Genomic DNA, 27,479 nt, shown 5'->3' with positions numbered 1-27,479 from the left:
TACAATGATCTGAAAGTTGCCTTTGACTCTTTACCGACCTTTTTCTGTATAAGAATAATTTGGATTAATTATTCTTATGCCCCTTATATGGAAATACCAGGAAGATCACTGTATAATATTAAGTAGGTTTCATTCCGTATGTTCAAATAAAAAAGCCACTCCAAGGAAAATACTTGATTTCATGAAAACACGGTGGAAGCTTTTTGCATATCATCAAAACTGAGCATTGAAGGCCAAGTTGAAGGAAAGGAGTCAGTCGTCTTGTCTCTTTCTACATATGCATGGTTATTTTTCTGTATTTTCATTCCTTTCCCTAATTCAGTAAAGGAGAAAAAAAATTTTCTCCTACTTCTTCATGCCAAGAAAACAACTCTTGTTTTATTAGTTCTAATGGGAATGTGTTTTGCTTGATGATTGGAAGCAACTATAATCCTCCTGCTCCCATGCAGGGTTACTGTTTTTGTCCGTTAGCTGTTTGTTTACAGCAGCAGTTAGCAATTTGTATGGACAGTGCTGTTCTCAATGAAACCCAAATGCCTCTTGGAAGAAAGATGACGGATTCAGCCCAGTGACTTGCAAAACTTTAAAAGCAATTCCTTGTCAAACATGTGAAAAACAACTCTTCCCTCTCCATGACTCGAGGAAAAAAATGAGAAACTATCTTACACCAGATGGTGATTCCTTGCTAGTAAAATGGGCCGGGGCTGACTGGGCCCCAGTGCTTCATGTTCCCTTTGCAAAACCCACAAAGAACACATTTGGGGCCACTTTTCAGAGTTGGCAACAGTCTCTGCTTTTTAAGGAAATCATATGGACACCAAAAAAAGCCACAGTGGATGAAGGGCTCGGAATCCCCAGAGTCCAGAAATGGGATACTTAGCCCTTAAATTCTAAGTCATCAATTGGAACCTGGCCTGGACCCAGGAATCATCCCAGCTGTTGCCAGGTTTGGTTACTTGATTAAATTTGGTTAAAACAAATTGAGAAAAGGTTATATTCTCTTGTTGACTACAGCTCTTTTTAAAAAGAAGATGGAAGGAGGAGGAGAGGGAGAATGGAGCACAAAAGAAGGAGGAAGGAGGAGAAAAATGGAAACTAAAAAAACAAAACAAAACACCTTTGGAATGATGAAGTGATTAGCAAATTTCTAATTACTCCAGATCTAAAAGATTCAATCACTGATTTTGAGGCCAGAACCTTCCTCTCCTAATACTATTTACATGTAAGGTATTATAGTTGCTTTCACATATTTATAAGTTATTTAAAGAGGATTTGAGTGTGTGTGTGTGTGTGTGTGTGTGTGTGCGCGTATGTGTCAATTTCCTTGGCTTTTTAAAGATGGAAAGGATGCGTCGGGACATAATGAAGCCCTTTCACTGACGACGTTGAAGCAGAGTCTGGCCAGCCACTTGCTAGGGATGTCGTGCAGATCTAAACACTAGAATAGTAATTGTATTGGTTAGTTGTTTTTTTTTTTTTTTTTTTTTAATTTTTTTTTTCAACGTTATTTTTTTATTTGTTTTTGGGACAGAGAGAGACAGAGCATGAACAGGGGAGGGGCAGAGAGAGAGGGAGACACAGAATCGGAAACAGGCTCCAGGCTCCGAGCCATCAGCCCAGAGCCTGATGCCGGGCTCGAACTCACAGACCGCGAGATCGTGACCTGGCTGAAGTCGGACGCTTAACCGACTGCGCCACCCAGGCGCCCCTGTATTGGTTAGTTTTAAAATTTTCTTCTTCATCTCAAATGCTGTGCATTATGAATCAGCCCCCTTTGCCTGTTGTTTTTTAAGTTACCTTGATTTGCACTTTCTGTCACTTGAGGTAACACCTGTTTACTTTTGCCTTATATGCAAGAAAACGTTGACCACCTTCGCTAACGTTCTGTTTTATTTCTTTAGGTGTCTGAACACACACAGTTGAGTTGGATCCTTACCTGCCTGGTCAGACTGCCCCGGTTACAGCATTTACACCAGTGGAAGGTAAATGCTGGTGATCTGATTAATAAATAAGGAGTTCAAAGCTATTTTTTTCTCCTGTTTATTTTTGTGTTCGGCTCTGGGAATCCTGCGTTTACTGGCCTCCCTGGTCTGTTACTCACTAGTGGCTAGAACAGCATTTTAACCTCTCTGCCTCAGGGTCCTAAGTGGGAAGTAAGAGAGTTCTTCAAAATTCCAACTTAAAGGGGCGCCTGGGTGGCGCAGTCGGTTAAGCGTCCGACTTCAGCCAGGTCACGATCTCGCGGTCAGTGAGTTCGAGCCCCGCGTCAGGCTCTGGGCTGATGGCTCGGAGCCTGGAGCCTGTTTCCGATTCTGTGTCTCCCTCTCTCTCTGCCCCTCCCCCATTCATGCTCTGTCTCTCTCTGTCCCAAAAATAAATTTAAAAAAAAAAAAAAAAAAAAAAAAAAAAAGGTGCAAAATTCCAACTTAAAGACAGGATAGGGGAGCCGGGGTGTCTCAGTCGGTTGAGCGTCCGACTGCGGCTCAGGTCATGATCTCACGGTTGGTAGGTTCAAATCCCCGCATCGGGCTGTGTGCTGACAGCTCAGAGCCTAGAGCCTGCGTTGGATTCTGTGTCTCCCTCTCTGCCCCCCTCCCTGCTTGTGCTCTGTCTGTCTGTCTCTCTCTCTCAAAAATAAATAAACACTTAAAAAATTTTTAATAAAAAAAAACAGGATAAAAATGTCCAACTTATTAACTATTTGATTTTATCTGTGTAGGTTGAATCAGAGCGATCTTTGGATAGATTTGGTAATGACTTAGAACATTATAATTAACAGACAGTCACAATTTCTGGATTACTGGGCTCTGAAGTTGCCTCCCATCTCCACTGTAATTAACTGGCAGTCAGGCTCAAAGGTTTCCATTGTGGGGAGAAGAAACAACATATTTTATTTAACATTTATACAGGTTGAGTCCAGGCAACAGTTCAAACCCACAGAAAAATGAAGGCTGTACTTTTTCTAGAAAGCTCAACTGAGAAAGATAAAGTGGATAATTCATAGTACTTCACTCCCATTTATTTTTGCAGTTGGATAACCTGAGGGTAGGTAGCCCCCATGTACGTCAGCCTTGAATTTCAGTTTCAAGCTTCTTTCCGGCATATTTTCAGGGCCATTGGTTTCTTCAAAAGCTGGTCCAGAAACCTCCACGTGAGTCTCAGCAAGAATCAGAGCTTTCAAGTGGCTGCACCTAAATAAGAGGTAGAGTTAATACTGCAGAATCATTACCTGCCAGGAATTAGAAACAAAATTTTTTAATGTTTTCTACCATATCTGGTTTTAGGCAAGACTTTGCCATTTGATCATAATACTCTAAGTTGAATACTGCAATCCGTTTTATAAGAACTGAATACTAACTTAATGGGAAATGTTCCCACTTTAAAATCGTGTCCGAGGAGCTCCTGATAACACATTACTAGTGAATGCACAAGGCGGTTTCCCCCACTACCCAAAACTAGAACATTCCTCTTTCATAAGCCACAGTGGAGTAGAACCAAGAAGCAAGTGCTACTTCATAAAGGTGAAAATCCTCTTCCGATTTCTTCCAGTTATCAAAAGCAGGCACTACTGTAAGTCTTTTGCGAAAGCAAAGTGGCATAATGAGAACTTTCAGGTAGCAGGGGAAACCTGTATTCTGGAGAAGCCTTCCCTCCAGTCCGTGATATTTTATTTGTGGGGAAAAACATGGGTTTCAAATGCCAGCCTTATCCTAGAGCGTGTTCCTGCCTTCTCTGGTCATTCCTTCATTAACAAATACCATCAAGTCTCATATCACATTAGGCGCTGGGGTTACAGCAGTCAACGGGAGGGACAGAGCCACTCTCATGAGGCTTGTCATCTATTTGGGCAGAGACAATTACACAAGCTATCAGAAACAGTGAACAGAGATCAGAGGGGAGAGTTCCAGGACTATAGAAGGATCTCCGAGCACCTAGCTTGGTTTTGATTAGGGGGGATAGTAGGGTAGAAAGGTAGAAAGAACACTGAAAGTTCTCAGTGTTGCTTGAGGTCAGAGTTATTTAGAAGATTCTACAGGGGGTAACAGAGATGTAAGGCATCTGAGGCACATAATAGACACTCAATAAATATTAATGCTCTCCACATCTCCCCCTTCCTTTGTAATTTCGAGATCCAGTATTCTAATATAGAAAGACTAGGAAGCTAATGCAGTAACAGTTTTTAAAAACTGGGTTCTTTTCCCGTTTGCTCATTTCCAAATTGAGTTTTCATTATCTTTACCCAGTGATCATTGCAAACTGGGCTTTGTAGTGGACATTGTAATCAAGAGATGTACTGAAGGAATTATACATTCAAACTTTCAAGTTTCCTTTGAATGCCTTATAGCATTAGATGCTATAAGCCAGAAACTACTTGAAGTAACCTAAAGAGTTAACTTTGTACCTGACTTCTGGAACATTGACATTAAGAGGGTTAAAGAGGAGCTGTTGCTTTTCAAACCCAGACTCAAAGGGTGTATCTGCATGTTGGTTGGGGAAGCCCGAGTGGTGAGCCCATGAACTTGGTCCTCAGAATCATGCAAGTGTATATATTCAGTTGTTCAGTTCATTCAGAAATAATCAGACCTCAGGGAAGTGATTCATATTAACTAAATGAATAATATCTGTACACCAAAATAACCATGTATCATTTTACAAGAGAGATGCAATGACCAGTAAACTGTACACAATATTCCCTATTAAGTAGTTCTGCCCAGAGAACTGTTACCAAATGTTCTGCCCAAATTACCTGTTATCAATGCTTAGCTGTGGCAAGAGAAATGCTATCACTAGGGCTTATGTTCGGTGGGTACATACTCGTAGCTTGTGGTTGGTATCCATTAATTAAATACTTCTCGTATCTCTTCTGGTGTTACTATCAGCTTCCCCATTAAGGAAATACTTTTCATCTATACAGTCTGTCCTGTACACTGGAATCACTTTATGCCCTCTAGTTTTCAGTACCTACAGATCAAGACAGAGTCACAATTGATTAGATTAAAATTTTCTCTTAGTTTCGTTTTTTAAATGCCACAACTTTTTGTTTTTGGTTTGATTTGGTTTGGTTTTTTAAAGAATTTTTTTTAATGTTTATTTATTTTTGAGAGAGACAGAGAGCATGAGAGGCAGAGAGGCAGAGAGGCAGAGAGAGAAGGAGACACAGAGCCCAAAGCAGGCTCCAGGCTCTGAGCTGTCAGCACAGAGCCCGACGCGGGGCTCAAACTCACAGACCGTGAGATCATGACCTGAGCTGAAGTCGGACGCTTAACCGACTGAGCCACCCAGGCGCCCCTTGGCTTGGTTTTTTAAATGTGATTTTAAGGGGGACCTTACATTTTGGTCAACAGCACAGGGTGAGACTTTCTGGGAGGTTTCCGCAGACACGATATGGTGTTTGATGTTAACTTATCAAATTAATTAATTTGCAGGAATCTAATTTCATTATATTTTCTGACCTTACTTGTGAAATACGGAGTTCATCTGATTTGGAAACTTTAGAATTTAGAAACCCCCCTTGTTTTTCATTTTATTTATGTATTTGTTAATGTTTTAATTTACTTTTGAGAGACAGAGAGTGCAAGCAGGGGGGTGGGGCAGAGAAAGAGGGGGACGGAGGATCCAAAGTGGGCTCTGTGTTGACAGCAGCGAGCCTGATGCGGGTCTCGAACCCAGAACCATGAGATCATGACCTGAGCCGAAGCCAGACACTTAACTGACAGAGCCCCCAGGGCTCCCCAAAAACCAGAAACTCTTATATGCTTGTCTTAATTAAATGGATAAGAAATAGTGGCCGTGCAGGACCCGTTAGAGGGGCAGTGGTGAAGTAGATGTCCCTTATTCCTGCGTGAGCCTGCAGCATGAAGACAAGCCAGCCCCATGGCTAGTGTTGCTAAAAGGAACTGAGATATAATGCTAGTCCTGGTAGCTTCAGATTACCTTTTGCGTGCTTTAAAGATTTCTTTATTTAGCAGTATAATTAGGTGCATGTCGGATTTCATTCTCTCCTCTCTCTTCACCGCACAGGCAAAGACTGCCACCCAGAAGCATGGCGGAACCGCAGGCCTGCTCACGTACCCAGTGCTCCAGGCCGCTGACATTCTGCTGTACAAGTAAGGAGCAGAGCTTACCTCTGGTCTCACACGTACTCATGCTGACAGGAGAGTGAACCGATCCCGAAAAGATTTGGTTCGTGGGGCAAGGGGACATAGAAAGGATTGTGTGAATCAGTTCGCATCTATTCCCCAGTAGGAGGTACAAAATGATAGAAGTATGTTTCCATGTGGAACGAGTAACGTTAAGGGCTAACACCTAAATAGCACTGGCTACGTGTTCAAAACTGTCATAAGTGCTTTATGTGCATTAGCCCACTGAATCTTCACCAAACCTTGTAAAGATAGCACGACTATCATCCCCATTTCACAGATGAGGAAATTAAGTTAGTGATTTGCCCAAAATCATGTAGCTAGCAAAGCTTGGATCCAGGACTTGAGTGTAGAAAGTTTGAGTGCAGAGTTTCTGTGCTCTTTTTTTTTTTAATTTTTTTAATGTTCCTTTATATTTAAAAAAAAAAAAATTTTTTTTAACATTTATTTATTGTTGAGAGACAGAGTGCAAGCAGGGGAGGGGCAGAAAGAGGGAGACACAGAGTCCTAAGCAAGCTCCAGGCTCTGAGCTGTCAGCACAGACACGGGGCTCAAACTCTTGAACCGTGAGATCATGACCTGAGCTGAAGTTGGACACTCAACCGACTGAGCCACCCAGGCGCCCCGATGTTTCTTTGTATTTTGAGAGATAGAAGGAGAGACAGATTGTGAATGGAGGAGGGGCAGAAAGAGAGGGAGACACAGAATCCAAAGCAGGCTCCAGGCTCTGGGCTCTCAGCATGGAGGTCAAAGCGGGGTTCGAACTCACGAACTGCAAGATCATGACCTGAGCCGAAGTCGAATGCCTAACCCCCTGAGCCACCCAGGCACCCCGAGTTTTTGTGCTCTTAACCACTCTGTAATGTCTACTTCCCTGGTAATAATTAAACTTCAGGGGTTTTAAGTGTTGACTTCTACAATCTAGACTCTCAAGCAAGGCAGTTTAATACAACTTGTCTGCAATTATGGCAGTCAACCCATGCTTTCCAAGACCTTAGCGGCTAGCTGCATGGACTGTTGACAGAGGAACTGAATTTTAAATTGTGTTTCAGTGTAATTAATTTAAGTTTGAATGGCCACCTGTGCAAGTTTTTCAGCATGATGTTGAGTTGCTCTGCTTGTCCTGGACCCACAGTCCATGCAGTCAGCCAGTGCTATCCTTTATGGCCTCAAACCCTACAACCAGAGGCCGCCAAGACCTGCCCTCTCTTACTGCTGGCCAGAGCTTCTGACCTCATCCCTCTCCCAGTTCTTCCCTGCCATCCCCAAGTCGCCTCCCTCAGCCCTCCATTTGGCCTTCTAGAGAGAAAACTTCCCAATCAGCACGCGCATAGCCAAGCCTTGCTACTATGAACACTTCTGACGAAAAAGAGAAACTCCATGAATCTTTTCCCCCTCCATGGCCTTGATCCTTCCCTAGGAAAACTAGAATTCTTTGCATGTAATTATGATAACAGCATGGAGATGATTGGATATGTACCTTGTACTATGACCCCAGAGCCCTTGTGCAATTAAGATGGAAACAGCCAGAAGAACAGCCTCTTAGCTTTACAAATAAGGAGTGTCCTTTACTACACGCAGGCTATCTTGAACTCTGTTTAAAACGTACACATAAGGATTGTGTGTTGTTTGTTGTATTAACTTGAATGCTGGATTCCCAACAGCATTTACTACTTATAGTAAACTTTTGATTTAGCCTGGAAAATCCAGAACACTTTTCTCCAGGAGTAGCAAAATGAAAGTCTAATAAAGATCTAACATATCTTCCAGCAAAGTGGCATGTTTTCTCACCTGTAAAATGGGAATCATGATTATCATGCACAGGATTATTAAGGGATTAACATGGAATATGGGCCAGGAAGTGCTGTGCCTGGGATCTGTCAGTTGGTCATAACTAGTGATGATTGTCTTTAAGGATTATAAACTCAGGTGAAATTTCACTTCCCAGGGGGTCTTCTGTATAGAAGCAAAGGCTGAGATTTTTTAGCACCAGGATATCAAGCCAGTTGATTTCCTTAACAGTTCAAGAACTACAATGTAAAAGTCCTCTAAGCTCAGGGCTGTGAAAAAAGAATAAACTTGAACAAAAGTGACTGCCTCCTTTGTGATACCAGGGAGCACAGAGAGGGAGGGAACCTTTCAGGGCTCTCTTTCATTTTCCTAGCTTTACAGATACAGCCCAGTGAGGTTGAGCAGTTTATCCAAAGCTGCACAGCCTGTCAATGGACAGGGAAGCATCAGAGCATGATTATGACCTCCTAAGGCCTGTGCTGACCCTCCTTAAGGAGTCAACAGTTATATTAGGGGGCAAGATCATCACATAAGTAACTAGGACAATACAAGGTCATGTATACTGAAGTGATGACAAATTTATTTTTACCAGTTGCCCAAAAGACAATTGGCAGGATGATAAAATCCTGCAGTTTCTTTCATCTATGAAGTGGGCCAATGGGACATAGCTCAGGGGTTATTAAACAAATTATGTATGAGTTGACATCACCTACTATATGCTCACTACACACGTTTTAAAAGTACAAGCAACATTTTAAAAGGCTGACATTGGCAAAAGTAGCCCAAGGTCCCCAAATCTGACACATATTCTGCCTAAGCTTATGGATATCTTCTTCGCTTACGGAAAACAATAAGTATTTCAGATGTGGCTGGTATACTTGAAGAACTTTCAGTAGCTTCCTGCCTCACTTTGCCCTGACATAGTAGGTTCTCATAGTTAGTTAATGCTTCCAAGGATAAATAATATCTTTCTAGCATCAGCTACCCTCCAGCCCACTCTCTGGAAGCAAAGAAGTTATCATACTATATATAAATATTCCTTTTTTGACTTCTGATCCAGGGGCACCTGGGTGGCTCAGTTGGTTGAGCGTCCGACTTCGGCTCAGGTCATGAACTCGTGGTTTGGTTCATGAGTTCGAGCCCCGCATCGGGCTCTGTGCTGACAGCTCGGAGCCTGGAACCTGCTTCGGATTCAGTGTCTCTCTCTCTCTCTCTCTCTCTCTCTCTCTGTTCCTCCCCTATTTGCATTCTGTCTCTCTCTCTCTCTCTCTCCATCTCAAAAATAAAGATTAAAAAAATTAAAATAGTGGATATTTGAAGAGAGACAAAATACCCAAAAGTAGCATTTGCTCATAGTATTATTTTGCATCTGCATTATTTTTCTGAATATCCAATTTCAAATAACTAGCTATCTGTTGAGTAAATGTTTCTTACTTTCTCTCTTTCTCTCTCCACACACACACACACACACACACACACACACAGTTGTAATGAACATACAGCAAATACATGTTAAGTACTTGTACTGCTGCTAACCCAGAGAAAGGCACCATGCATGGACGTGAGGCAGAGGGAAAGTAGGAATCAACATGAGGGGGGCATTATTGGGCAGTCACTGTACTAGCCACAGCACACCTGTCATCTATTCAGAGTTTGGGACAGCTCTGTAAGGTAGGTAAGTGATATTATCCCCGTTTTACAGATAAAGAAGTGACATTTTAGAGCGGTGCCACGAAGTCTGCTCGGATAGAGATGACAGTGGTTACCTGGGCCAATCGGTTTCTCTCTCTCAAGAATGCAAACAGAAATACAGGAAGAGGCTAAGAAGATAGCGAAAGCAAAAGCTGACACGACATAGGAAAATGGGGAAACAGAGGCCTCAGGAACTGTGAGTCAAGAGAACCAAGACCCGCCAGGAACAGAGTATACAGAGTCCGATGACTGGTCACAAACATCACCCTTGGTAATAATCCAGAGAAGAGCGTAGTCAGCCCTAATGTCTGAGAATCAGAATCCGACCACTGCCGTTGAGGACAGCGGAGATAATCAGTTCCTGAAACTGCTTTGGAGACTTCTGGCTGTTGAACTACATCCTTTCTCTATGAGGCCGGTCTGCCCCCAATTTGTATGACATCCTGAAAGCTGCCGGCCACATCCTCACCCACAACTGCCAACCAGTAGTGTCTCCTCTTGGTCTTTCACTTTCCAGCTCTGCGGCAAGTGCCTGCGGTAAACCAGAAGCCTCTGGAAATGTGGCTTGCAGGCTGCTAGCCCCTGGAAATAGAGAAATTGCATAGAAGGGAGAGGGTGGGGCTGAGATGTCAACAGATAACCCAGGACACTCTCCTGAAAGCAATAGGAAGCTCTTTGTGATTTTCAGGACAGCGTGAGATGATCCGATGTATACTTTTAAAAGTCAACTGATGGAAGTACAGAGAGTGAGTTGCAGGGGCCAAGAGCAGCTGGGACAGTCTGTTCGGGGCTTTTTCACTAGTCTGTCTGGACCGTGATGGTGTCGGTGAAGATGAAGAGAGTAGGCAAATTTAGGAGATTTGGGGAGGAAAGAGGGATAGAGCTTCCCGATGGAGTGGTGGGTATGAGAAGGGGGTCTCGGTGACCCCACATTTCTGACTCATGCGGCTGGATGGATGGTGCCGCCATCCATGGAGACTGGGAATACTATAAGTGGACTAACCAGAGGAATTTATAACTTCACATGGTGTTTTCTCTCCTCAACTTCACTAGAGGTAAAAATCTTCATTGTATCTCTCACAAGACCCAGCACCAGGCCATGCACATCATAGTCCCGAAGTCGGGAAAGAATCCCTGAATTAGACATCATTACAGTATATCCAACAAGCAGCCAGTGATGGTGAATTCATCCTTTGCGAAAGGAAAAACAGCACCAAACTCCACCCCACCCAGGCTGGTTAGAGGCAACAGCACTGAAAACTCACCAACATAACCAAAGTAGGAAAAAAAGAGAGGAGGACAAAGTTCTGTGAGCAGATATATGTAGGCAATGATTATTCATCTGGACACTAATTTTGCTGGAGGGTGGGGTGGATCCCGAATAAATGTGGATACAACTAGGAACCGAACAAAAGGAAAAAACATGAGTTAGTCACCAGAGAAGAAGATCAGACACATTATTATGTGACAGAAGTTATAACAATCAAAATTATGAAAGGCTTTTGTTTTCTGTTGTATTTAAGGAAGCACAATCAGGATAAGTTAAAAAAAAAAAAAGAGAGAGAGAGAGGAAGGAAGGACGGAAGGAAGGGAGGGAGGGAGGAAGGAAGAGAAGGGAAAAAAAGACATATTAATATGGATATCATTATATAGGGCATAAATTTTAAAAGAACAGCTCTAAATTATCTGATGATGAGGACAGAGGTTGAAAATATGAAGAGAATAAGGCCCATAAGTGAGCAGAATCAAAGACAGGCTGAATTAATGTGAAGTGTGAACCCAATGAATGAGAAGTAAGGGCCAAGATAAATTATAGGAGGTGAGGAGAGCAGTAGGAGCAGAGGGAGAAAAGACTAGAAACAAACAAACTAAAATCAGAGGAAAAAGCCAAGCAGGGCAATAAGACCAGGTGAAAAAAATTAAAACTTTTTAATCCTTTTTTCAAAACAGCACAACCTCACAGAATTGTAAGAAAAGAGGCACGGATCTCACAGAAAGCAAAGAGGCATGCAGAGTCATTATGAAAACTAAATGTGTTTTCTGTTTAGGTTGGTTGCTTTGTGGATCTGGAACCATTTTGACATGTGGAAATATTCATTTTGATGTGCCTAAAGTGTATTGATTATGGTAATTGCTTTTTCTATGTTAGCTGCAGTCCATTGTGATTTCCTATGGGCTACTGTAATTGCTTTTTAACCTGCCCTGTTGGCTAATTTGGTTTGGGGGAGTCAAAGTGACCTCTGCGTGTCAGCCTGACTAGAATCACAAGACAGAAGTACCAAAGTCCAGTCAAAGAAGGGAAACGTAGGAGGGGGGTGTTGTGTGTGTTTACCTCCGAGAGGCACGCATGCGGGCTTATGGGCACGGAAGGAAACCTAAAAAGGAACATTTTTGGTTTTACCACTTAGGAAGCCAGTGACTTTCTGTGTGGAAGAGAACAATGGACAAAGCCAAGCAACCATTTTGTAGAACTTCCTAAATTCATTTACTGACCTTAGACAAAGAGAAACCACTTCCTGATCCATTGTCACGGTCCCTGTGCTTTGCCTGTCCGTTCATTATTCTGTCTCTGTTTTTGCTTAAATTAAAGGGGTTCTCAGAATTCCTATAACATGCTATTTATACCTGGGGATTGCCCAGTCAGATATGTGAACCATCAAATTTGTTTTCTAAATGTATCAGGATCGCTGCCCAGGTCTGTGACTGTCTGTGGGATTATATGCTGGTATTTATGTTTGTGGTATAAATCACCTGGCAAAAAAGGAAAATGATCCTCGTTTGAAGAAAGTCACAACATACCTCTCATCAAGGTCCCTGATAGTATCAGTCTTTTACCATTTCATACTTCATCATGTCAGATATTAATGAATATCTATTGTATCAACAGCTAATGTTATTGAGCTCTACTGTCCAGTATCATGCTTGCTTATCTCCTTTAATCCTTGAAACAATCTTATGAGGTAATAAGCACCATTATGACACCCAATTTACAGAAAAGTAGGAAGCTTGGCTATGGTAACTCACCTAGTAGCTGGTGGAGCTGGGATATGAACTCAGATAGTCTGACTTCTGACTCTGTGCTCTTATCTTATACTGATGACGAACCGATCTTACTATGATTTTTCGCTTGGTATAAATCTATATAGGTCACAGTGCCCTCCTAAGATCATTCATTTATTCAATAAATATTGTCACTTGATCTTAACCAAAAGGCCGAGAAGCCATTACTTACTCAACAAATATTTGTTGAGCTTCTCAAATATGTCAGGCAACTCCTGTAGGTACTGGAAATAGATTCAAAAAGAAGACAAACAAGCTTTCTAAAAGCTTATTTCTCAGCTGGAGAGAAAACAATATACAATTAAACAAATGAAAGAACATAATTAGATTAGGATTAATACTATAAAGAAAATAAATAGGATATGTGGAAAAGAACAAGAGGGAGAAATCAACATTGGAGAGTATGGTTGGGGAAGGCTTCCCTGAGGAGGTGATATGTAGGCTGAGACCTGAAATAAAGGAGCCAGGCTGAGGCAGCTAAGGGAGGAACATTCCCAAATTCTGGAAGAGCCTCACATGCTCACCCAGGTCACTGATACGACCTGTTTGTGGGATTTCACTCCTTAATGCTCCTGACTCTTCTGTTTTGTGTTTGGTTTTCTTTATTTCATGAATTCACTTCTTTTCATTTGATCGGTTTTCTGTCACCACCTATGTTCTCCGTTTTTTGGTCCTGCTTTTATCTTGTGGCAGTGATGCCTTTTTGAATCCCATCGAGGGAACCAAGCAGTTTTCTTTTTTTTTTATGTTTATTTATTTATTTTTGAGAGAGAGTGAGCGAGCACATAAGTGGTGGAGGGGTAGAGAGAGAGGGAGATAGAAAATCCCAAGCAGGCTCCACACTGTTACCATGGAGCCCGACGTGGGGCTCAATCTCACGAACCTTGAGATCATGACTTGAGCTGAAATACAGAGTTGAACCCTTAACCAAGCAATGCCACCCAGGCATCCCAAGCAGTTTTCTTTAAAATGCAAAACTATCTGTTTCTTGTGAAAGCTCACTTTCAAATGTCTGATCTTCCTCAGGATCTAAAGGGTAAAGTCCCCCTTCCCTTGTTCCACAGTACTTTTCACGGTCCCATATTGGGCTCTTTTACTTGTCTGTCTGAATTTTATGGGCCGGGTGTTTTAAATCCATATTGGAACAAGGGAACCTTTCAAATAACGTCTGCCAGTCTACGAAAGGCCCTTGTGTCCACCTTCTGCCTCCCTGGCTGCTAGTTGAATTCCCTGCCCAGAATTCAACAGGAGGGCAGGACAGTGTGTCCAATTGCACATGCCAGTCAGCTAGGTTGGTACCGCTGGCCGGAGAGAGAGCTTTCTCCTACCACCTGTCTGGCTCTTTCACTCTCTGAACAGAGGCATTGCATGCAAAAGAGCCTTCACCAGGTAACACTGCTCCCATGTCACATTCTGCTTCAGTGTCTCACCTTCTGTGCTTTCCTTTTTCATTCAACACCTGTAACCTGAGTGCTGTCCTTCGCTGGCCGGGATGTGTTCTGTGTCCTGGGTCCGGCAGTGGCCAAGACAAACAAGGCCCTACCCTCACGGAGCTCTCGTCCCATTCTTGCGAGGATACAATGCACCCTGACCTGCTCCTGCCGCCTCCACTGCTTGTCTGGTTACTTCCTCTTGTCGTGACTGAGTGTCTAAAGAGTCAGGCTGATGAGACAAGGGCCGCCCTGGCGACAGCAGAAGGGTGTCTGCCCCCATGGGTTTGGAAACCCATGGGATGGGTTTCCGGCAATGGGGGCTCTCGCTCTGACCCTACGTGGCCACCAGCTCCACCAGTCGCTCTTTCAGTGCTTCTGTTGATCCTCACAGTTCATGAAAAGTCTTCTCAAATTCCGTCTTCAGGTGTAACTCTTGCTGCTAGTTTTAAGTTATTTATAGTTTCTTTGCCTCTATGGGTATTTTAATACGAAATTGACATAGGTTCTCAGAATATAGTGCCAACCTGGAATGCTGGCTCTCCGATGTTGAGTTGGGGAGTAAATGTGGGATAGTCAGTGCCAACATCTAGCAGGAAGGCAGAGATATAGTCCTGACCCTTCAGAGACACAGCAGAGCTAGAGGCAGAGCCCCAGAATCATCAGAGGAGAAGGGACGTGTAGATCCCCAGGGGAAAGCTGATGAGCTCTCTAGTGATGAGAGAGAACCAGTGAGCCAAGATGATGTTTTTAGAAATATCAACACTTAAGGGACAAAAGGGAGAGAAAATAAGCCACACATTGCTCTCTGTTGATTTCTTTTTTCCTCCCCTGTGAAAATTTATACATACATAAATAAATATTCATCAGGTCTTGATTATCCGCTTTGCCAAACAGATGACCCTGGGCTTTTTTCCCCTCACAAACGTCCCCTCTTTGGAGCCAAGCCAGAGAGAAGTTGGAATGAGAGTCAGGTCATGGGCGAACCTCTGGCTGCATAGGCAATGTTCGTGAGCATCCTTCTGAAATACAGTGTAGTACCATTTTAGAATTATTCCCTACATTGCTACCGGTGTCTGAAGGCTTACCAGACTTCAGGCAACTCCGCTAAGCACACGTTGTCTCATTTCACCTCCACAGTAGTATAGGGTAAATATTGTTACTCCCATTTATAGTGAGAAAGTTGCCTATGATAGGAATTCTATGATTTACCCAAAGTCACACAAAACGAGAGTGGCAGAGTCAGGATTTGAAGCTCAGAGCCTGAGCTCTGAGGGCCATATTGCATTCCCACCCCACCCCACCCCACACACACACATGCACACAAACATGCACACATGCACACAGGGCAACTGCATGGGTATTTGAGGGGCTGTATGAAAACAACTAATATTCAGAGATTTTTTTTAAATAAATAAAATACATTACTTCCATGCAAAAGAAGTGTCAGAGTTGCTTTCAAACCTATACTTACTCTAAACTTCAAAACATTTTATCAGCATTCATTTTGGAAATATACTCTGTGTTATCTTATGACAGAAACAAATATTAGTTTCATTAGCTGACAATCATACCTTGTTATTGACCAGAAAGTACTAAACATGCATTCACCAGATTTACCTCCACAGGACTTTTGGGTTATTGTAAAAGATTATTTTTTTCACTTGAATCAAAATTTCCCACTATATGAATATTCAAAAGAATCTGCTACAAAATCATGTAAATTCTTTACGGTTCTGTAACTATAGCACAGGAATGTTCTTTTTTTTTTTTTTTTTAATGTTTATTTATTGTTGAGAGAAAGATTGCGAGTAGGGGAGGGGCAAACAGAGAGGGAGACACAATCCGAAGCAGGCTCCAGGCTCTGAGCTGTCAGCACAGAGCCCAACATGGGGCTGGAACTCACAATCTGTGAGATCATGACCTAGGCCATAGTCAGATGCTTAGCCGACTGAGCCACCCAGGTGCCCCAGCACAGGAATGTTCTTATGCAGCTATTAAAAAATTTTATTAGGGGTGCCTGGGTGGCTCAGTCGGTTAAGCAGCCGACTTCGGCTCAGGTCATGATCTCGCGGTCCGTGAGTTCGAGCCCTGTGTCAGGCTCTGTGCTGACAGCTCAGAGCCTGGAGCCTGTTTCGGATTCTGCCTCTCTCTGACCCTCCACCGTTCATGCTTTGTCTCTCTCTGTCTCAAAAATAAATAAACGTTAAAAAAAAATTTTTTTTTTAAATTTTATTAATGAAGACCACATAGAAACATGGGAAATACCCATTATGTTAACATGAAAGATGGTATGCATATTATACTGCAATTATGTAAAAATATGCATCCATAGAGACAAGAACAAAGACTAGAAAGTAATTGGCAAAAATAAAAATGATTGCAAAATGAGGGATATTTCAGATTTTTTCAAAATGTTCTCCAGTGTTTTACCATATTAAAATAGCCAGTCTGTACGCTTTGTTTGCTCATGCTCTGGACAGCTTTATGAAGTAGACCAGTAAGTAGCCTGTGGACAGTAATTCACAAGGGAAACATAAGATCTCTGCCAGTTTTTTAAGGACCACTGCTTAACCACAGGGATAGGAGATTTTCCTCTCTATAACAAAGTAGAATAGTTTTCCTCTTCTGAGGCTGTTTTAAAAAGTTGTTATTTTCCCACTCAAAATGTACAATTATCGTGTAAATATCCAAATTCACTTTCAGGCAGCTGTTTTCACAAGAGGAACATGAAACTGTTTTGATCAAGAAACAACAGCACTTTATTATCTATATTATCAAACGTAAACTCCCCAGCCAAGCATTAAAGACTTAAAATCTCCTATGGGGTGCCTCGGTGGCTCAGTCGGTTAAGCGTCCCACTTCGGCTCAGGTCACGATCTTACGGTTCGTGGGCTCGAGCCGCGCGTTGGGCTCTGTGCAGGCAGCTCAGAGCCTGGAGTCAGCTTCGGATTCTGTGTCTCCCTCTCTTTCTGCCCTTCCCCTGCTCAATTCCTGTCTCTCTCTCAAACAAGTAAACATTTAAAAACAGATAGATAGATAGATAGATAGATAGATAGATAGATAGATAAATAAATAAAGACTTAAAATCTCCTGTCTCTTTCCCTAGTAATGCTTCTGGAGAGAGTTTTCCCCATCAAGACTTCTCTGTAATGGCTCATTGTTCCCTTGTTTGACATGCTGCATCATGATCCAGCACTGCAAATTTTATATATGGGATTAAAATAACCATTAGTGAAGCTCCTATATTCTGACATTTTTGTCTCACGTCTCTATTTTTTAATAAAATAAAATAAAATATTGCGGGATACAATTCAGGTCTCCTTTTTTCTTTTCCCCAGACCCACTGCCCTTCCCTCCTCCTCTGGGGGCAGCTACAGTCATGGCTTTGTGCAGGGGTGGGGGCCGCTTCCATGTGTCATCCTACTTACATATGCAGCTGTAAACAATAGACAGTACTTTAAGATCTGCACGTCCGTGTACTCTACGTGTCTTCTGCGACTTGGTTTCTTCATTCAACATTGTTTTCAAGATCTGTCTGCATTGTAATGATAGATTTGTTCATTTATTTCAAGTTCCCTGCAGCATATTAATTGTGCTGTGATTGCAATTCACTGAAAAACGAAGGAGCATATTCCAAAAAGATCTTGAGTTACTCCCTGTATGACAGGGAGGAAAAACCCTTGCCGGAAGAGCTTTCTGCCATCTTTGATTTGAAGAGTGGATTGGAGCGGCTTTCAAGTGTGAGCGCAAGCTCTGGAGTAAAAAGCATCTGGCCAGGGCTAGGGTAATATGTGCTGACTGGGCGAGGGAACAGGAGTGGTTTTAAAATACAATTATGCTTAGAGCATATGCTATTTAAGATACCATTCCTCCCTCCCAGCAAGATCCTGTCACACTGGTGTTGATGGCTGTATTCTTCTGCTATGGAAGAAACAGAACTAGAGTTGACAAATGTCTCTTTGGCATTTGTCTGATACATAGATAAAGACTTGGGCCTCAATATTCCCTCTGTAGTTGGTGAACATTTGTTGAACACCAACAGTGAAATAGGCACAGGAAAGGCAGCTGCTTGCAATATCATCTCAGTATAAGCAGGAGCCTTGCTGAGTGTTTCTGTCTGTCTTTTATTAAAGGTCCACACACGTTCCTGTCGGGGAGGATCAAGTCCAGCACATGGAGCTAGTTCAGGATCTAGCACAAGGGTTTAACAAGAAGTATGGGGAGTTCTTCCCGGTGCCCAAATCTATCCTAAGTAAGTAACACACATATGACTGTTAAATCAGGCCATGTTTCCAAGACAGGACTGGATAATGGACCAAGGCTTGGGATTTCTCCGGGGCTAAACTCGGCTTTCTTGTGGACAGGCTTCAGGGTTTGTAACTAGAATCCCCATCTTTCTCTGTACTGTGGTAGACCTTGTTAGATTATTGGATAAAATAACTTAAAAAGTTTGAAAAGTATGGGAAAGGCTAAAAATGAAAAATAATCAAATTCATTAAATTATATAATATATATATATTTGGTAAATTATATAATATTTTGAGAGTATGGAAAGACTTAAAATGGAAAATAATCATTTTTATTAAAAAGGATTATATAATTTACCAATTATATATATTTGGTAAATTATATTGTATGTATATTGAAAACATATTAATAAATCAATGTGTTAATATTGTATTAATATATCGTATATTAATATTTTATATATTTAATACTTTATAATGAATTACATATATATACACACACACATACTTCCCTGGTTTATGGATGGGGATACTAATGGTTGGCAAAGCTAATTTTGCATCCAAGACATATATCAAGTTGGTGGCAAAGCTCTTCTGATTTCTTTTTTTTTTTTTAATGTGCATTTATTTTTGAGAGAGACAGAGTGCAAGCGGGGGAGGGGCAGAGAGAGAGGGAGACACAGAATCTGGAGCAGGCCCCAGGTTCTGAAAACTCTTCTGATTTCAAAGCCAGTCGACCTTGCCTTCCCTGCTCACAAGAGAACAGTCAGAAGACTGAGAACTGCTGAGTCATCAGCTAGATAAAACAAGAGGGCACTGATCGTTCTCACGCTCTCCCTTCCTAAATGCACGACATCGACAGAATGCACCATCCACCCAGTGGATCTGACATGGCACCTGCAGCTTGTGAGGTAGTACTGGTCTGGAATCTTCTCGAGGAAAGAAGCTGTGAATCTCTATCAATATTTCAGTAGCGATGCAGATTTGTGGCAAGGGCAGAGATCACTGAGCCTAATTAAACTGAGCATTTATTAAACTGACTGCATTTACGTGGGCCCAGTATCTGATCAGAAGCAAAAGGCAGGTATAAATTTCTAAGCTATTGCAACGGTTTGCACAAATAAAAACCGGGCCTTCCATGCATTGAAACCTTCTTTTAGCAATAAGTAATATTTTAATGCTTTTGCCTATTATTGTTTTACCTATTTCAACTTGATATGTTTCTGTAATAGCCATAAAATAGGCAATTATTAAAAACACTGGTTTATAAAGCACAGCTTAACATCTTGATTCTATCAGAGCAGTAAGTGACTCACTTTGTGTGTGTGTGTGTGTGTGCGCGCGCGCGTGCACGCACACGCGTTGGTATATACTTATATAACTGTGGATAAAGAAATGAAAGCATTGCCACAGATTGTTAAAATTTGTTGGGGGCAGGAAGGGCAGTGGTTGTAAAGGACAGAGAGTGATTAGCTAATAGAGAAAGAGAGAAGGAAAGAAATAGATCAGACTTTTTAAAAAGGTAGGCACAGCTACGTATGATGGATATATTTTCATTTGTGTACGATTATACAGTTTATGAGTATATATGCATTAAGAGATGCATGAAAATATGATCAACAAAATGTTAACAGTATTATTACATATTACAGGTGATCTTTATTTTCATGCTTATATAAATGGCTTGAATTTTTCACTATGAGTATTTGGTATTTATATAATCAGATAAAAATAATAAAGCCGGGGCGCCTGGGTGGCTCAGTCGGTTGAGCCGCCGACTTCGGCTCAGGTCATGATCTCACGGTCTGTGAGTTTGAGCCCCGCGTCGGGCTCTGTGCTTACAGCTCAGAGCCTGGAGCCTGTTTCGGATTCTGTGTCTCCCTCTCTCTGACCCTCCCCCATTCATGCTCTGTCTCTCTCTGTCTCAAAAATAAATAAACGTTGAAAAAAAATTTTTTTTAAAAATAATAAAGTCATTTGGCAAGAAATAACAAGTGTTGGTGAGGATGTGGAGAAAAAGGAACCCTCATGCACGATTGGTGGGACGCAAACTGGTGCGGGCACTGTGGAAAACAGTGTGGAGGTTCCTCAAAAAATTAAAAATAGAACTACCGTATGATCTGATAATTTTACTGTTGGGTATTTACCCAAAGAAAAGGAAAACACTGATTCAAAAAGATATATGCACCCCTGTGTTTATCGCAGCATTATTTTATTTATAGCCAAGATATGGAAGCAACAACCCAAGTGTCTGTCAACAGGTGATGGAAAAGGGGGATGTGGTGTATATATACGCAATGGAGTACTGTTCGACTATAAAGAAGGATGAGATCATGCCATTTGAGACAGGCTGGGTGGACCTAGAGAGTATTATGCTAAGTGAAGTAAGTCAGACTGAGAAAGACAACTACCACATGATTGCACTCATAAGCGGAATCTTAAAAGAGTCAGCAAAAAGCAGAATCAGGCCTATGAGTACAGAGAACAAACTGATGATTCCCTGAGGGGAAGGGGGTTTGGGCCAAAGGGGTGAAGGGGAGAGGGAGGTACAGGCTTGTAGTTATGGAATGAAGGAGTCAGGGGAACAAAAGGCACAGCGTAAGGAATGGGGTAATAGCATTGGAGGGTTAGATGGGGTAGATAGGGTAATAGCATTGGAGGGGACAGGTGGTAGTTATACTTGCGGTGAACATGGCATGATGTCTGGATTTGTCAAATCACTACGTTGTACAACAGAGTTGGTGTACGACTGTGTGTCAACCATACTCAATAATAATAATAACAATAACGTCATTTGGTATTCTCTGCACGTTTTAAGATCTAGACACTGACATTCCTGGTGATGTTTTCTGATTTTGGTGTTGTCTTCTGGTTTTGGTTTCGGTGTGTGTGCGTTGGCGTTTTCCCCCAGCATCGATGAAGAAGGTCAAATCCCTCCGTGATCCTTCGGCCAAAATGTCCAAATCGGACCCTGATAAACTGGCCACCGTCAGAATAACGGACAGCGCGGAGGAGATTGTGCGGAAATTCCGCAAGGCTGTGACGGACTTCACGTCGGAGGTGACCTACGAGCCGGCCCGCCGGCCGGGGGTCTCCAACCTGGTGGCCATCCACGCGGCCGTGACCCGCCTCCCCGTGGAGGAAGCGCTCCGCCGCGGCGCCGGCATGGACACGGCCCGCTACAAGCTGCTGGTGGCCGACGCTGTGATTGAGAAATTTGCGCCAATTAAGAGGGAAATTGAAAAACTGAAGATGGACAGGGGCCACTTAGAGAAGGTTTTACAGGTCGGGTCAGCAAAAGCCAAAGAATTGGCACACCCCGTGTGCCAGGATGTGAAGAAATTGGTCGGGTTTCTGTAGGAAGCTTCAATCCCAGAAAGGCGTTTATGCCTTGTGGTCTGTGCACTCCAATAAAGGCAGCTTTCCTCACAAACGAAAAATTGTGGCTTGGGGATGTTTAATTTGGTACCCATGATTATTTGCTTCATTTGATAAATAATGATTTGTAGCCTTCAAATAGAGCAGTATTCTAAATCATCAGCAAAATGCTGTAGCTAAAGGAAGGAGGGAGTGGGGGAAGAAGGAGGGAAGGAGGAAGGTGGGAAGGAGGGAGGAAGGTGGGAAGGAGGGAGGAAGGGAGAAAGGAGGGAAGAAGGGAGGGAGGAGGGAGGGAAGGAAGGAGGAAGGGAGAGAAGGAAGGAGGAAGGGAGGGAAGGAAGGAGGAAGGGTCAGAAGGAAGGAGGGAGGGAGGGAGGAAGGAAGGCAGGCAGGCATAAGTATCTGAACCCTCAATTATTTGAGGCATACTCCTTACCCTGAATGTAGGTACACAAATGTGATTGAGCTGAGCAGCGATTTGGCAAATGGGGGTATCATTTGAGTCTCCAGAGTACGTATTACTAGGCTTGCTCCACTTTATGTGTCCCAACACTTTGAAATGTTGTTATTGTTGTTATTGTTGTTATTGTTGTTATTGTTTAAGTAATCTCTATGCCCGGCGCCCAACATGGGGCTCAAACTCATCACCTGGAGATCAAGAGTCACACACTTCCCGAACTAAGCCAGCCAGGTGTCTCTCTGTCCCAAACCTTTTAAAAAGTAGTATATAGAGTCTAGAATCCTTAGGATCCCATTTGGGCCAATTTGTATTGAGATCTTATAAAAACTCAGTTGATATATATTATGATTCATTTGTCACTAAGATAGTGCCTGCCTAAATGTATTTAAGCTGCTTAAATTGCTCCCTATGAGACCGCGTTGACTGTCCTAACAAGTATTTTTGTTTTGTTTTGTTTTGTTTTGTTTTGTTTTGTTTTGTTTTGTTTTAATTCAGAAACGCATGATACAATCTTCTGAGAAGGTTGCATTTCAACTTGATTTATTTCTAGTGCAAGAACGCAAGTTCCTGGATTCTGTTTGTACTACATGCTTCCTTGCCTTCACCTCTAGTTCAGTATCACCACCCCTCTGGGAAGTATATGAGGGGGAGTGCCATTTTACACCCAAGGACAGTGAGGGTTAGCTTGTGCAAGATCACTCAGTAAGAAGCAAGTGCAAGATAAAAGCCTTCACTCCTTAAAGAGTAGTACTTTTCTCATCAGCACAGAACCAACAGAGGCCATGCATATGAGACTCCAAACATTCTTATTTTGAAGGTGATTACTCGAAATGTAGGACCTGAGCTATGGAGCCTGTTTATATCGGTAACCCAACCAATGGCCGCCTGCTTTAAATTTGCTCAAAATCCCCAAGGCAAGTCCTGAGCCCTGTCTCCTATGTTTTATGCAGAGACACCTCAAAGTATATTTTGCCAGACTACAAGAATAGTGAGGCCTGCCAGATCAGATTTTCCCAATTACCAGAAGCTTCTCACCTCACCTCTACCTCAGCCTCTCTGAGTCATAACCAGTCACCCTAAAACCTAGCTTATCTGCACTTTCTGAATATGGAAATGCCAATCCTGACTTACCACACCAGGACCTGTTAAAAAGATTGATTTTGTAAGAAAAATTACATGTAAGTTTTTTGCCAGTGGGTACCATGGTCACTTTTATACATAAGAGACTAGTATGTTAGGCAAAGAATCTGTGCTCATATTTTTTTTTAAGTTTTATTTATTTATTTTCAGAGAGAGATAGAGTGAGGGGAGGGGCAAAGAGAGAGGGAAAGAGAGGATCCCAAGCAGGCTTCACATTGTCAGCCTGGAGCCTGATGCAGGGCTCGAACTCATGAACCGTGAGATCGTGACCTGAGCCGAAATCAAGAGTCAGACGCTTAATTGACTGAGCCACCCAGGCACCCGCCTTACTCATGTTTCTTAAGAGAAAAAAGTAGAGTGGTCCTTTTAGAAGAACAGATATAAAAACACAAGATACTGCATCCTGGAATCCACCCCAAGTCCAAATCCTTTTTGGGATCTTTTTTTGGAAGGGGTATCTATAGTCCTAGAACTTCTTTGGGCATATTTCCTCCAAAGCTCTTTTTTTTTTTTTCCTTTCAAAGGAACCGTAGTATGAATACTGGAAAATGACAAAATTAAAGATGGACCTACTAAACCAATTTGTGTGTGTGTGTGTGTGTGTGTGTGTGTGTGTGTAACCCACTTACAACACCTTTCATCCACAGAACTAAAGGCACCATGGAAAGAACCTCTGAGGAGAAAAACTAGGGGACTTGTGATAACTTCCAAAGAACAAAGCCCTCACAGGCGAGGGTGAGGGTGAGTGTTCTGCTCTTATTGTCTTTGAAAGTGACCTGAGGGCTCATCACGTCCAAAATCCATGCGCATAGTGATTGAGAGATGTGCCCAGTGATCTCAGGAAGTAGAAAAATGAGCCAAGACAAGAACCTAGATCTCTTCTCACATCCTTTCCACCTACCATTTGCAGGCCTCAGCACAGTCTTTTCACAGAGATGAAGAATAGGAAGTCTAACCGGTGGCTCACCTCAGGAGGTGATTTTAATTGTCATTTTCCATATGTTTTGTGGAGAATTAAAATGATGAAAGGTATTTCAGACGGCCGTAATCATGGCCACGTAACTTGGTGTTCTGGAGCTCTGGCAACTGACAAACCCCATTTCAAACCCACTTTGACAGACTGTCGCTTGGAATACATTGGGAGTATCTTGTCCTTTGTAGGTGCCTCACAAACATTTATGAAAATAATGTCAGAAAATGAGTTAGAGAGATCTATTAAGGTGTGGGTTGTTTGTGTTTCAGAAACCTTGATGCTGATCCTAAAACACTAAATAACACTCCCGAGTTCTCACATGTATCAGGCACTATGCCAAGTGTCTTACCACAGTGCTTTCCCAGGTGTGGTTCCCTGACCCGCAGCCTGGGCACCACCTGGGAACTTGTCAAGAATGCAGATTCTCTGGGGGCGCCTGGGTGGCTCGGTTGGTTTGGCATCTGACTTCAGCTCAGGTCATGATCTCACAGTTCGTGGGTTCGAGCCCCGCGTCGGGCTCTGTGCCGACAGCTCGGAGCCTGGAGCCTGCTTCGGATTCTGTGTCTCCCTCTCCCTCTGTCCCTCCCCCACTCAGGCTATGTGTCTCTTCCTCTCAAAAATGAATAAATATTAGAAATTAAAATTTAAAAAAAGCATACAGATTCTCTAGCTCTACCCAGACCTACTGAGTCAGAAATGTGGGGCATGAACCCAGCAATCTGTGTTTTAACAACCTTCCAGGCGATCCTGATGAACAATAAACTTGGAGAACCACTGCTTGATATGTATTCTCTCATTTAATTCTCTATCCCAATACAGTGATACTATTGTCAATTTCATATTACCAAGGACGAAACTGAGGCATGAGAGTGCTCTGTAGGTGCTCACCAGCCTCAGTGGCTATCGGCTAGTGGACTGGACAGTGCAGATAGAGAATATTCCATCATCACCAGAACGTCTACTGGACAAGGCTGTGTGAAGCATTCAGCTTACTGAATTTGCTTGTAGCAGGTCAAACACATATAGGTCAGGACTCTCCCCGGAGAGTTCTTCAACTAGAGAATTCATGAAGATGTTAAAAGGATGAGTTAAGAATGACAGACCATTGAGTTCCCCAAACAGTACTTCAGTAATAAGAGCTAACATGTATTACATGCACTTGCTCTATGCTGGGCACTTTGTGTGTTTAGACGCAATATCTCATTTAATATTTCTATCGGGCTATATGATAGGAATTATTAGTGCTACTTTTTCAAGTAAGTAAACAAAGAGTCAGCAACTTGCATAAAGTCACACACGTATTAGTCTCTAGTATCTCCTAGTTAGGAGCTCACTGATACCCCTTAACTAGTATGCCCAAGGGAGGGGTCCGCCCCTCCCTGACTAGTCTAGAGTCTTCTCTCAAGCACTTGTGATCCTCTCCTGTGTGTCCCTTGACCTTAGCCCTCACTTCTCCCTCCTTGCCTCCTTCCTTCCTATGCTTCTTGCTTCAGTGCTCCTACAATTCTTCCCCAAAAGTTCTTCGTGTGTGCACCCAGCAGGGTCTAGTTTGCTTTTTCCTGCAGCTTTATTTTCCTCCAGTTCTCACCGTCACATGCTGTGTGCCCATGTTCCTAGCTTAACAGTGGTGACTGTGCCACGTGGCGGCTCTTGGTCTCTTTCACATAACAACTCTGTTCTCATTGCCTCTGTGTTCTCCCTGTGTGATCAACATGCTCTTTTCACTCTGTCAACCAGAGGGGTCTTTTGGAATCTCTTCGGCCGGCAAGAGTCCATTCTTCCCGGAAGTTGAGCTGAAAACAGATTGCCTATCACTACCATGTCACTTTTCCAAGTACCCCCATAGGCAGAACAACCTGGAGGCTCTACTGTTAATCATTTAAAGTTCTCATCTGTTAACTTCCAATAATTCTGCTCTACTGGCGAGGCAGGGGTTGCCTTCTTTGTCCAGGAAGGAAACTGGTTTAGAGCTTCGGTGACTTATCCTCAGATATGTAATTCAGCATTGTGACAAATGTTTACGTAGGGCCTCCTTTGTGAAAGGCACAGGGGAAATACAATATGCCAGTAGGTTAGAGGAGGACCCACAGAGATGCTAGCTGGAAAATAGTGAGCATAGGAATGAAAGATTGACCAAGATGTTTGGGGAAGGAATAAAATAGATATATGATAGGAGAAAGGGCTTTCCACTCAGAAACTAGGACACGGAAACATGAAAGCATTTAGGGAAAAGCAAATCCATACAGTAAGTGGCAAAATGAGAATGGAAATACGAGGTTAAACTATACAAAATTGTCAACATTGGATTGTTATTTTTTACCAAAACACCAGTAGTTCAGTGTGGACCAACCTCATCTATCCAATGAACAACCATTTTGTCAGGCACCTGTTTTACAGGTACCATCAAAGCACCAAGAATTAGAAATGACACACAGTCTCAAGAGATGTCTCTCAGAGATGAACATGGAAAGCCAGTGAGAGGTAGAACCAAAGGCTTCTGGGTCTTGTACCTCTCCTGGACACACGCCATTAACTATGGCATTTAATTATTTGAAAAATGGCTCACTCGGTGGCTCTGAAATAAACAGAATATTTAGTATTTGATATAACCATGTTGGCTCTGTAGGATGCAGACTCTTTTTTTTTAATACCCCCCCCACCCCATCCCTACCCACATACACACATGGTAAACCAGGCTGACGGTCATCATTTTCTGAAAGTGTTTCTGAAAAGCCCATGGTGTGCCTTTAAATGACTCTATTTAGAATAACTTGATCTGGGGCGTCTGGGTGGCTTGGTTGGTTAAGCGTCCGACTTCGGCTCAGGTCATTATCTCACGATCCGTGAGTTCGAGCCCCGCATCGGGCTCTGTGCTGACAGCTCAGAGCCTGGAGCCTGTTTCAGATTCTGTGTCTCCCTCTCTCTCTGCCCCTCCTCTGTTCATGCTCTGTCTCTCTCTGTCTCAAAAATAAATAAAAACATTTAAAAAAATAAAAATAAAAAAAATTTAGAATAACTTGATCTGATTTTACATAGTCACTGTCTTATCATATCCACCTTAACCCCGTTTTCAAATAAAATTTTTAGACACGGGCTTCCTGGGAAGACAGCTGTGACTCTTCTTTTATCTGTGAATTCAGGGTGAAGAAATATGTGTGCCTGGCA

The 27,479-nt window shown here is 42.5% G+C and overlaps 1 protein-coding gene and 1 long non-coding RNA gene across 5 annotated transcripts in view; one reads left to right on the top strand and one right to left on the bottom strand.

Moving 5' to 3' along the window:
- Positions 1–21,797, top strand: part of WARS2 (tryptophanyl tRNA synthetase 2, mitochondrial) — a 95,910-nt gene extending 74,113 nt beyond the window's left edge. For 2 of the 3 annotated variants that reach the window (XM_042953625.1, XM_042953626.1), the window contains exons 3-6: positions 1,902–1,982; positions 6,022–6,107; positions 18,250–18,368; positions 21,275–21,797. In XM_042953625.1, coding sequence (XP_042809559.1) covers positions 1,902–1,982; positions 6,022–6,107; positions 18,250–18,368; positions 21,275–21,723 — 735 coding nt within the window. In that variant the 3' untranslated portion in view covers positions 21,724–21,797. The remainder of the gene's footprint in view (positions 1–1,901; positions 1,983–6,021; positions 6,108–18,249; positions 18,369–21,274) is intronic. The other variant, XM_042953627.1, reaches the window with a different exon arrangement.
- Positions 2,881–12,549, bottom strand: LOC122228548. 2 transcript variants are annotated; one of them, XR_006206658.1, is made up of 4 exons: positions 12,423–12,549; positions 5,935–6,099; positions 4,748–4,962; positions 2,881–3,191 (listed from the first exon to the last, which is right to left on the bottom strand). It is a non-coding gene; the product is annotated as an uncharacterized LOC122228548 (long non-coding RNA). The 2 variants fall into 2 exon arrangements; XR_006206657.1 differs by having other exon boundaries at positions 4,816–4,962.
- Positions 21,798–27,479: the final 5,682 nt, after the last annotated feature.

This window comes from Panthera leo, chromosome C1 (genome assembly GCF_018350215.1).
Source record: "Panthera leo isolate Ple1 chromosome C1, P.leo_Ple1_pat1.1, whole genome shotgun sequence".
Classification (NCBI taxonomy): Eukaryota; Metazoa; Chordata; class Mammalia; order Carnivora; family Felidae; genus Panthera; species Panthera leo.
Note: the sequence above shows the minus strand (reverse complement) of the source record. Positions and strands in the feature narration are given on the sequence as shown.